The sequence below is a fragment of the Habropoda laboriosa genome, unplaced genomic scaffold (assembly GCF_001263275.1).
Source record: "Habropoda laboriosa isolate 0110345459 unplaced genomic scaffold, ASM126327v1 scaffold22, whole genome shotgun sequence".
Lineage (NCBI taxonomy): Eukaryota > Metazoa > Arthropoda > Insecta > Hymenoptera > Apidae > Habropoda > Habropoda laboriosa.
This window is the reverse complement of record NW_017100261.1, coordinates 5,851,425-5,863,777: the sequence shown is the minus strand read 5'-3', so window position 1 is coordinate 5,863,777 and position 12,353 is coordinate 5,851,425. Positions and strand designations below refer to the sequence as shown.

Sequence of the window (12,353 nt, the reverse complement as noted above, 5' to 3'; positions counted from 1 at the left end):
TAGACCAGGCTTTATTGAAGAAAATCAGGCTTGGAACGAAAAAGTTTTATTCCTTATTTTCTGTTTATTTTTGCTAAACTCAGTTTCTTGAATTATTTTATTTATTTCTTTATTTTTCCCCTTTGCACGAATTATTTGAACAAGGTCAACACTGCTTCCATTTCATTCCATTTGTTCGGTTACATTTCTTCCTTGTTTTTCCCTGCTATTTTTTCTCTTGAAAACATTTTCAGAGGATTAGGAAGATAACTACGACAAAGAGGAGTAGTCGAGGTTAATGAAGTGTCGCGTGTCAGCAGCTGTTGGGATGATTGCTACAGAAATTTGTTGCGGGTAGTAATTTTCACCTGATACTGTCTAGAAAACAACTTTGTACCTGTATAAAATGTAGGATTATTTTAGATAGAAGTTGCAAAGTAATTTGCAAATGTTACTGTTATCACTAAAATAAGAACGAAACCGTTTGAATAAAATCAAACAATGATCACACAATTGAATTTTCTGAGGAATTTTTTATACTGTATATTTCGATATACTGAACAACGATTTAAGAGTTAATTGGTAAATTCGTGATACTTCAAGTCCGATGTAAAGGTGTTCAGAAAAATGCTTGGCAATTATGTGATTCGTAAATATGTATCTCCGTGAAAAAATTTAATCCCTGGAAGCTTAGTTTCACCATTACCTCCTTAATCCTTTTAAAACCGTAATTACGATGTAATACGTACGATACTGTTAATATATTTAATCCGGGGCAAAATGAAAACGATTGAAAGTTATTTCGTTAAATGGCATGCAATAATAGAAAGAAAGAAATGTTTGTAATTGTATATTTGGTTTTCATAATATGTTGTGAGTGAATGTCGTGTGTTTGTTTTGAATTTGTGTGAACGTTCCGGGATAGACATGATCTATGGATGATACTCGAATCGACTCGAGATTGGGGAAACGGTCAGTGTCCTAGAGAGAAGCAGCGAGTAAACAGTAGAACCGCGTTGTTAATGATAACAAAGAGAGCGAGAGCGTATAAGTGAGAAAGAATAAAAGAGCATTGATCAGGTTATTAATATTCCCCTTTATGTATCGTTATCGTTATAGTGCAATTGTTACTATCAAATATATTCGTATTAAACTTTGAACCACGTGTTATTCACCCACGGTAATAAAAATTTATCACAGTCTTGTTAGATTAAACAATGAACTATTACATTAAGGCATCTTCCATATTCTTTGGTTTCAAAGAGCTCGCTCTTATAAGTAATTCCATGTTTCCAGTTAATCTTTAATATTTCAAGGATACTGTTTCGTCAGTTTCTACTGAATAATAAAAGAGAAACCACTAAAATTTGCTCTTTCTGTTGCTGCAAAATTTACATACACGTTTAATAATTAATTCAGTAATGTTTATTTAACACTCTATGGGCCGAATATTTTTCTTGACTGTAAAAGAATTTATGTAACGTAAAATTAGCAAATATCGACCTATAAAGTACAGAATAACAGTGAATTCAGCAGTTTCGACAATTTTATCGTAACGAATACATATTGTAACTTTGAAGTAACAACGGTTATCAAGAAAGTTACTGGTTAATAAGGAGACATTGTACAACAAGACGTTTATGCCATTTTGTGGAAGAAAGTTCAATTATTTAATAAGATATCGATATATTAGTATGTGACTTGAAAGTTACACGGGCCCATAGAGGGTTAATATAGAATAAACAACTATATATACGTTTCAATTTGTTACTGTGTTCGTACAGAATTTAATTGAAGTATTTACGAAAAAAATTAATCGCACTTGATCTGTCTCTGTCTATGAAAAATTCTATCAAATTGAATGTAACAATAATGCCTATTCTTTCACTGCCTTATAAAGTATCGACAGTGAAAAATCAGGATCTGCTTGAAAATAAAAAATTTCCCTTTAAACCGCTCTCTTAAAGGCACAAATGAGAATATCGCGTGAAACACGAAAATTTCTGTCAAGAAGACATAATCGATGAATTAATGGATCCTCTGCTATGATTTGTTTCAGCATTGTTTCGCAATATCCTACAGGAAAGAAAATCAACGGCAATACGAACTGAAAGCGGCCACGGAATCTGACTGCAAAACATGGATCGAAGCGATACGGGAAGCCAGGTAATTGCTACGCGAACAATCCGTTCTTCCAAATTGATATAATTAAAATGACGGCGTTGAGATTCACGAATCGTGAACCACGAGATACGCGCCGCGCGACTGACACGAAAGTTATACATGTACTCGGTGTAACGATCACCACGATTTTCGACACTTTCGACGCACTTCCGGCAGTCTGATAAATTTAATTAGTGCTCGATCGTCGGCGAATTGCAAAAATTCTTCTTCTTTCAATGAAAAACTGAAACCACCTCGAAGAAGTTTCCCAATAACTCCCACATTTCGTAACATTTTTACTTTCAAAAAATCAAAGAAGAAAGTTGAAAGTTACTTTTATATCCTCTAAAAAAATTGAAACTTTTCATTTAGTAGTTACTTACGGAAAAAGTTCTCAAATTTTACCTGTTTCAAGACGCTTCAGAGCGATTTACCCCTTTAAAGCTCCAAGCTAGCCAAAATTCGTCAATTATTTTATCGTTAAACGGCAAACTGTGTACGAAAGTTAACCATAGATCAAGATCAAATTTCATCGATTACTTTTTACTTTTCGGAGAAAATAAATATAAACAACCTCGTGCGGTATAAGTAGAGCACACTTCGTTTAATAGACACTACGTTTCTACCAAAACTGTATAAGTTGAAAGTTTTATCGACACTTCGATGGTTTCACTTGCAACAAACTGATAAAAATGCACGAGTGGCAATCTCATTAGAGAAGCAACTTAGTCTTTGCGCCTTAAGCTTGTCCGAGTATTTACCTTAGGATAGGAGAAAAAATGACGCGAAAGTAGCGAGGGTATAAATAACGGAACGGCAACTTTTTACGCTTCGCTCTTTCTTACGCTTTGAAAAATGAGCATGACGATTATTTTCTGTACTATTTGTACGGCTCCGGGATAAATTCCTAAACCACGGTCGGTTTCCCCTTTTTCTTCGTGTTAGTGCCATAATGGTTTTGCTCGTCTGACGAACGTGATCATCCTGGTAATGTTTCCAGGTGTTCCAAACGAGCACACTATTTCCACGTGTTCCGTTGGCACTACACACTTTTCATTCAGGTGTTTTCCTTTTTCTTTTCATTAGTACTGATAAACCTGCGTTCCTCGTCCGGCTTAAAAATGATAAAAACAACGAGAGAGAAAGAAAAATATTTTTTGTGTTTGTTTTGTGAAGGAAAAAATTAAAAGGGATATTTGTTACGAGTAGACACTTGACGATCAATAGCTTCTAGGTCTTCTTAAGCAAGTGGATCATTTAGCTTGCAGCTTGTATTTTTCTCCAGAAATATATTTTAATCGCCAAGAGTTTCTGATTTAAGGTACTTTAGTTGCGAAGACTTATGATTTAAGGTATTTTAGTTGCGAAGAGTTCTCGTGAATTTAAAGGGACAACGACTCATTTGTGCAACGATAATTTTCCAATTGTTTCGTCAATTATTCCGGCCTGAATATTTTAAGTAAGTAGATAATTTAGCTTGTAGCTTGTATTTTTCTCCAGAAATATATTTCAGTTGCGAAGAGTTCTTGTGATTTTAAAGGGACAACGACTCATTTGTGCAACGATAATTTTCCAATTTTTTTCGTCAATTATTCCCGCTGGACAAATTAAGGTTAAACATTTACGAAAGAATGTGTGCTGCTTAGATTTTGCGAAATAATATTGAAAGAAGGGAAAACGTGTAGCGTACACCTCGACGATATATATCTATATATTGTGAGTGTAGCTTTTGGTACCCTCGGGAATGCTGGTGGCTATTGATCGTATTTTAACTGGTGAGAAAGCTCGAAAATTGGAGTTATTTGCATTTGCACGTCAAAAATCTTAATTCCAAATGAAGCTAAAGATCAATAATGCGACAAAAAATAGTTGCCTACGCTCGGATATTTTTGGGTCTCGTTTGATAGTTCAATTCCGGATTATCTCTGTTTATTCGTTTATGTCGGAGTGATTGACACGAGTAAATTATTTAAGACGAAATAAACAGCAAAAATAGATGAACGAAATATAGCTTCCTCGTATAATTTCGTATTCTTATCAGAGAAAACTTGAACGTGTAAGCAAATTATAAATTATAGTTAAGAAAAATGTTACACTGTTGAGAATTTACAGTTATACAGTAATTCACAGTTAAAGTGCAGTGATACACAAAATACAACGTATCCATGAAAAAGACAAAAATAAAGTGAAATCGAGTGGTGGAGATTTATTGGAATAAAATGATATTTTTGAAAATGACTACTAAAATGATAAAATTGAAATTCTCTTTCAAAAGATTTGCCTTTACAAAATACTTAACAATATTTCACCTTTTATCTATATCAGCCGTGTAATAGTAACTTATTAAAAGAAACTATCAGTTCCTAGTGATGTAGGTCAGCGGTAAACTCCTCTGTCCGACAAATTACGAACTTGTACTACTTAAAGTTACTGGAATCGGCGTCAGTGGATGGTGTTATTACACAAAATTGATTCATTGTTATCGCATCATAATTATATTGTTTGTTAAATTCATTTTAACGATATTCAGCATTACGATTGTGATATTAAAATAACATTGTACTGTTATAGAGGTTTATTTCTATTTCCTGAGTACTTTCTTCTGTAACAATGGTCTACACTTTCCCATCTGAAACCATCACAATGCCGCTGTGTTTTTCTTCGCCATTATTTCACTGACCCACTTTCAACTCGAAACACCATACATGAATTTAACATTTCCTTAAGTATAGCATGTTAAAGCTACATTAGTATTTTCGGTCAGTTTCACCTGGCAATAGAAAAATACGAACTCTTTCGAAATTTCTCGCAATTCTAATTATCAAATTCCTATTTACACAGAATTTCAATTTTATTCACACGATTGTGATACTTAACACTTCACCGACCGCTCGTTGTTCAACTCTTTTCGGGCTCCGTCTTTACTATCGTGCGGGAATATAAGCGTTTATTCTTACAGCTGTGCAAATTTTCAATTAAAATTCGCGCGAGTGCCTACTGTATCGTTCGCTTTCTCTTATTATAGGGAAATTAAAAATGATAGTAAAATTAGGAAATTAAAATTAACAACATTAAAGAGCGGTCAGCGTTGGCAGCGAGAAGCGGATTAATAGGCTTCCAGGCGGTAAAGTGTTAACTTACATGCTAAACAGGACAATTCCTATTTTGCACTTGCTCGAATACGGATACAAATGTTCCGCTATATCTCGAAGAAAATCGCGCAATACGAGCAAATTCTTCTTCCACTTTCGCGACAGGCTATAGCTTCTGATTTGACAAGCGGGATAAACGACACGTTCTGCATTTGATGACAGGAAATACCGCGATATACGCGGGCATTGTTTATCGGCTTCACCGCATTGCAAATGTCCTGCGAATCTACGTCACGAAATTGTTCGGTGGTGGAAATGAAGTTATTCAGAAATGTATACACTAGTATTATAATTAAAGCGCTAGAGTAAATATACATGGCGGGCGGCGTAAAACAAGCAACCTAATTATCTTCTCTAGTTACGATGCTGCGAGAACATTTTTACACAATTACGTACTTTCGTGCCATTCAAAAGGCGAATAAAACGGAAGAAACGGCAAGGAACGAAAGGAAGTTTCGCGCTTGATTAAAAAATTTCTAGAGCTCGAAGTCGTTTCAAGATTTAAGCATCGTGAGATCAGAAACTTCGAACTCAGAATTTGAAAAGATGTTTCAGACTTTTAATTGCTAAAAAAACAGTCGTTCTGTGTAATTCCAGATGTAAGAATATTGTGAAAAAAGCACAGTGCGAATGAGTATTTCGAAAGTAAAATTGAGAAAAGTAAGTCAACGTTGGAGATTTCCAGCTTCTCGTTCGTCACTTTCCGTTTAAAATCCGCTAAAACTCGGTAATCAGGAGTTTGTTAAAATTTTACGCTCCGCAGAGAATTGCGATGCGTTTTGATGCAATTAGAACGTAAATACGGCGAAAGAGGTATCCGTCTCACCGCTAACAAATTGATTGCAGTTTCAACAAATTAATGCTGCAAAAGGAGGAGCTCGAGCAGAAGCACTTGCACCTACTGCAGATCGTCGAGACTGAGAAGACGGCTAAGTGGCAGAGCACACAGCAATGCGAGGATCTCGCGTTAGAAATAAAGAAGCTCCGGGCGGAAGTGAGTTGAAAAAATGTTTCGATGCTATCTTGATATAATGGAATTACGCAGGAATCAGAATTATTCTGGTTATTAGACGGAAACGATGTTGACACACTCTGCAATTTTATTCTCTTTTTTCGCGATAATTGTGCTAAATCTTCGCGAGAACGGAGATCGTACTGCTGCTCGAAAAATGTCAATTTATTATAAATAGTTGAATACTGATCAAAAATACTGTACCCATAGAGTCTATATCTGCGAAAAAATGAAAATTCACATTTCTGGAGCTGTGACATTTTCAATGCCAAGCAGCGCGATTTATACCGAAAATAAAATAAAGGATATATGAATCTATTAATGTGACAACTTGTACGTTGCACGATGAAAAATTTGGACTACAAATTAACGAAGGACAGCTGTTTCGAGTTTTAATCGGTCGGTGAATTGTCAATCTATTTTCAAACATTCATAGTTTGGTGAAAAAATAGTCGGATTGTGCGTGCAAATCAATAATCTCGTAAGTGAAGAGAAAAACTGATGACACAATGTGACGCAATTACCATTGGTGATTTAACTGGCGTTGAATTTCTATTGGATAGTCGCTCTTTTCGAGATTTGCAGCGGTTTTTCTCATTCGATTTTCTTCACTTCCGCGATTTTCAAAATGGAACTCGTCGAAGTACAAAGTTCCAATTTCTAGCGAAAAGTGAAAACCTTTATCTCCCGCTCGGCGTACCGACCATTTGACTTAGCTTTGCGAGATTTATTTTACGCTTCTGAAGAGTTCGTTAAACGGATGCAATTTTCAAATGATTATAGAGATAATGGAAAATTCAGCGGCTGATCTGAAAGCAATTTCTAAAAGTGCCGACGAAGGGTATTTTCGGGAAAGTCATCGGCAACGATGTGTAGCTCTTGCAGGAAGCTATTTCGACGAAAAGGATACGAAGTTTGATGAAAGAAGTTCTATCCGAATTAGTGTCGTTTAATTTTATTAACGAAAAATTCTTCTAAATTAAAATTGCCCCCTGTGCTAGCAACGCATAATAGCCAACGCCTTTTGTACCTCCGGAAACACTCTTCGTTGGCACTTTTGTGGGAATTTTTCCGTTTCTCCAGAATCGTTTGAGAACTACAAGCTTTTCACGAACTCTTCAGTTTCAAAAGCAGAAAATAAATTATACAAAGCAAAGTAAACAGAGGTGACTGTTTTTCGCTGAAGATTGAAACGGCACTTCAACGAGTTGCATTTCAAGAATCGCGGAGGTAAAGAGAATCGTATTAAAAAAATGACTTTGGTGTAGTTACGATTATTTCAATTCAAATCTAAAATTATTAGTACATTGCTCAAAATACATTTCCTCGTTAAACAATCGACAGAAGTTTTACGAATAATTTGGCACGAGTAACCGTTTTCCATCCAGGAAAATTCGTGAAATTGCGACTTGTAGATGATATAGGATCGGCGTAAGAAATAAATTCCTGGAATTCAAGGAGAGAACGCCTCTGTTCCTTCGAATTCCTTCACGTACGTTCATTGTCGCTTTTGCAGTTGTGCACACTGAAGAAGGAGCTGAGGTCTATGGGTCCGTCGTACATGGGAAGACCAGGAGTGCAAAGGACGATGTCCCAAGGCACAGGAAGCTCCACGTTTGGATTGCGTGATATTACCGAGGGTTCGATCGAGATGCAGAAAATTAAGAAGGTTCAGAGCTTCTTCAGGGGTTGGCTGTGTCGTAGACGTTGGAAGCAAATTGTCGAGCAGTATATTAAAAGCCCTCACGCGGAGAGCATGCGAAAACGAAACAGGTGAGTGTTGCCTCTTCTATCTTTTCGACCTTCGGTGCAAGTTTTGGGACCGTTGCTGAGGTTGCTATCTCAGGCTGTTGTTATAGCGAATACGTGTACGAATAATTCACTGTTCGAGTAAATTAGAAAAAGGTGTTTGTAAACTTATTGTTTCGACGAATATTGTTAGCACTAATTGAGAAGTATATATTTTCCACGACAAGTAGTTTTGTTTCTATTCTTGCGAACTTTTCAACGAGCCTCGAGGAATTTTCAAAGAACTCCGTTCTGTCTTCGTATGGCCTTCGCACTATTTTTTCAAAGTGAAGATTAAATAAAGTAAAAGAGGAAAAATTGATCGAATTAGTAAGAGAACACGATGTTCCTTTTCTAGCCTTAGTTCACGAATGTTGCAGAGTATTTAGTGCCGTCTTAGGAAAACCGAATTCTCACTCTAGGTTGTGTGTTTCCTAATTTATTTACGAACTTAATCCTGAATTACCGATGCGTGAAAAATCTGTCGCATAATTCTGTGCGTGCTTTCAAAGCCGTAAGAATTATTCGTTACAGCATGAGCGACTCTTTTGTTCAACGTGTACTACTTTCTCCAATTTGACTCGCATTCTTGCCGGATGAAGTACATATCTGATGCTCATATTTGTTAAATGGGCGTTGTAGTTGGGCACGCTTAGAAATGCGACCACGGTACTTAAATGCATAATAAATTGAAACGAAATCCTTCTGTGAAAATATCGTTATACACGTGTGACACATATAACACAAAGCATTGTTTGCTTGTCAGAGTCTTGTATTCAGTAGTACGTCTATTAATTATGGGGTTAACAGATTTTCCCGTTAATAAACTGGGACAGCTAGCACTTATTTATTTAGCGATGAGAAGGTTTATAAATAACTCGGAATAGTTAGTTTTTTATTTAGTGATGGGAAGGTTTGCAAATAACTCACAATAGTAGTAAACACACCACGTGACATTTCCTGCGAAACAAGAATGATTGCGACATAGTGATTGCATTGCGTGTAACACAGGCAAAGAAATGTACAGAATCTGTTGTTCGTACATTTGTCACTGTGATTTCAATTACAATATTTAACGCACTCATGCGTCGCATTTTAATTACTGCAAAGGACGAGCAAGAAACAAATATTTAGTATACAGCATTCTAACGTCGTACAATAACCATCGTGAGCACTAAAATTAATTGAAACTCAGACATTTGAGGAATATAATCACACGTGGAATCGAGAGTACGAATGATCGCGATAGTTTTGCAAACACAAAAGTTCGCTGGCAAACCGTGCGTCATTTCCTTCCAGACATATTGGAAGTAATGGCACTCTGAGGCGGAAACTCATTAGCTTTGAGTGTGAGTCCGATTCGCTAATTGCACTATCTCTTCAATACGGAGATGCGTTAATTACCCCGACAAGTAATTACAGTTAAAACGAAATTAATATCCTTGCTACGTGGACTAAATTACGCGGATTAAATTACTGAAGGAGCAAGTTGACATATTTCGTAATTAAATCGTTCCTATTCCGTTCTCACTTGCCTGCCTCTGATTTGATACATTAACGGTCGTAGATTTCTTCGGTAAAATTGTCTTCCCGCGTGCATATAGGAAATTAGAAAGGTCTCGTATCGTGAAACTTTTATGGCAAATGAAATGGTAAATTTTTCTTTCGCATTAAAAAAATTTTGAAAAATATGAAACTTTGCAGAAACGTGGTTCAAGTTACGCTAATAACGGGACCATTTTTTGTTTCGACGATGAAACAGTCCTAGGGGTGAAAACAGCCTCGCGAAGAAATTGTGAGTTTTCGTGTTATCTTGAATATTTACGAAACCGTACAAGCTATGGAGGAAAAGTTAAATTCAAAATTGAGTGGCTTTTTCGATGCCGTGTATTATGCTGATAAAGAATTTTTAGAAAATATGTTTTTTCAAAATGTACCATTTTTGAACATTTTTACCATTATGGTGTAGGATGGGAAAAATCGAAAAAAGGTTTTGTAAAGGTTTTGTCGGAGCTGCGTTTTCGAAAAAATAGTTTCGTTATTCGTGTCACTTGAACTATATTTCTGCGAGGTTACAAATTTTTTTTGAATTTTCATTGTCGGTAAATTGTGAGATCTCCTGTTTTATGAAGAACGTTCCTTAATGAATGTTGGAGTAATAATTTCCATATCTCCCGCAGCTTTCAATATTGCACACTGCAGTGACGCTTGTTTTCCTCGTCGAAGGAACATTTAATTAAAACGTTGAGACCACCATAAAATTTGACCATACTGATTTTGGTTTACTCTTCTTTATTTAACAGTTAAACTGTGAAAGGAGCCTGAGTGCTTGTTGTTAGCCCGATTGCTAAGAAAACCGCTCTGTCCAAGGAATTAGTTTATAATCTTCGTTAGTTTTATAATTATCGATTAGTAATCGATGACAAAGGAAACGAGTTTCGAAATATAGGACAAATAAGGGAAGAAAATATAGCATTTCATATTTTATCATAATTTACATATAATTTTACAATTTAACATTTTATATTAACATAAAAAGTATTTACCACAAATTAACGAACAATGTTACACAAAATATATGAGTAGCATAAATAATTGAAGCCGGAAGGATTGAATAAACGACGTGAATTAGATATAAATAGGTACTGTATTTATAATAACATTTTCACGAAAAGGACGAAATGACGACAAACATTTCTCTAACATTTCAGCTTAGTGTTTCAAATGGTGGAGGCTGAAGAGGAGTACACAGAACAAATGGAGATCTTAATAAGCTGTTTCTTGAGGCCTTTCAAGATGGCTGCCAGTTCGAAAAAACCCCCTTGTAGTCATGAAGATGTGAATAGCATCTTTTTGAATAGCGAAACAGTGTTGTTCCTTCATCAAATATTCCTCAAGGGTCTTACTTCTCGTATGGAGAGCTGGCCCACTTTAGTTTTAGGTATATCACTTATTACTAATATTTTTTACATTATTACATACCCTTAACGAAAATTTACTAAAATTTCATTAGGCGATATTTAACCCTTTCGCGACGGCGGAACTAGGCATCAATACGCCACTAACGGATGGGTCGTCGTGCCATTAGTGCACACCATGAGTGTCTCGCGTTTTTCCAGCTCCCAGTGTGTCCGTGTAAAATCTTAGAGGATTTCGTTGGAACAGCAGAGGACTTAAGGGTGTATCGGACAAAGGGAATGTCGTCGAGGCCTTGTTCTGTATTTTAAAATAAATCTTCACTTTGAGTTGTTGAAGCGACGCGCTTAGTGGATGCCGGATATAATCGGCGCTAGCCAGTGTAAAGCATTTAGGGGATGCCGGATATACCCGGCGCCAGCCAGTGTGAAGCATTTAGTGGATGCCGGATATAACCGGCGCTAGTCGCGAAAGGGTTAATCAACATTTGACCATCCACATTCTTTAACCTTGTTTAAAAGTGTGATAAATTCCTCGAAAGAGCCATACTCCCGTGTGACAAGTCAGTAGACAAGTTGAGTCTATCTAATTTTCAATCTTATCTATTTGTAAACATATATCTTAGAATAATTCTTGAATAAATAGAATAAATCTAGAATAATTCTTAGACGCAATAATGAAATCATAAAACATACTCCTTTCTTCTTGAACGATAGCAATCAGTAAAGAAAGAAATTTATTACAACGATGAATTCTACAGACCGACGATAATTAACGAGACTAATCATATTTTAGGCGATTTGTTCGACATGTTACTACCAATGTTGTCAATTTATCAAGAATACGTCAGAAACCACCATTACAGTCTTCAAGTGTTGACTGAGTGCAAGCAATCATCACATTCGTTCGCTGCTCTGCTCACTAGGTTGGAAAACAAACCTGCTTGCGCAGGACGTTCTCTGGAGACCTTTTTAACCTACCCTATGCATCAGGTACGTTTTCCTGCATCTGATTTTCTTTATGTTTAACATAATTATACCCAATCTGATTTTTTTTTAAATATATAATTAATTTTCAATTTTTAATCTGCTTGCACACTTTTACATTTGCATAGTTGATTTATACAGATGAATGTGTAATTAGTTTGTCATCCAAGTGTCCTTTTCGTTCGAACAATTCATCGTCGAAAATTGAACATTAACAGCGCTGATTAAACAATAATGTGTAGCGATTAATAGGAAAGGTAACTATACATAGGAGTTTATCGATAGAAATTTTCGTCGACTATTGTGTATTTATTTTGCGTAGTCTGTGCACATGGGAAAATGTTTGAGGGTTTATGT

The 12,353-nt window shown here is 36.0% G+C and overlaps 1 protein-coding gene across 1 annotated transcript in view; it reads left to right on the top strand.

Moving 5' to 3' along the window:
- Positions 1 to 12,353, top strand: part of LOC108572710 (ras-specific guanine nucleotide-releasing factor 2) — a 78,032-nt gene that overhangs the window by 45,858 nt on the left and 19,821 nt on the right. The window contains exons 4-8 of the mRNA XM_017934986.1: positions 2,039 to 2,145; positions 6,141 to 6,288; positions 7,823 to 8,079; positions 10,806 to 11,035; positions 11,806 to 12,002. Of these exons, the coding sequence (XP_017790475.1) occupies positions 2,039 to 2,145; positions 6,141 to 6,288; positions 7,823 to 8,079; positions 10,806 to 11,035; positions 11,806 to 12,002 (939 nt within the window). The remainder of the gene's footprint in view (positions 1 to 2,038; positions 2,146 to 6,140; positions 6,289 to 7,822; positions 8,080 to 10,805; positions 11,036 to 11,805; positions 12,003 to 12,353) is intronic.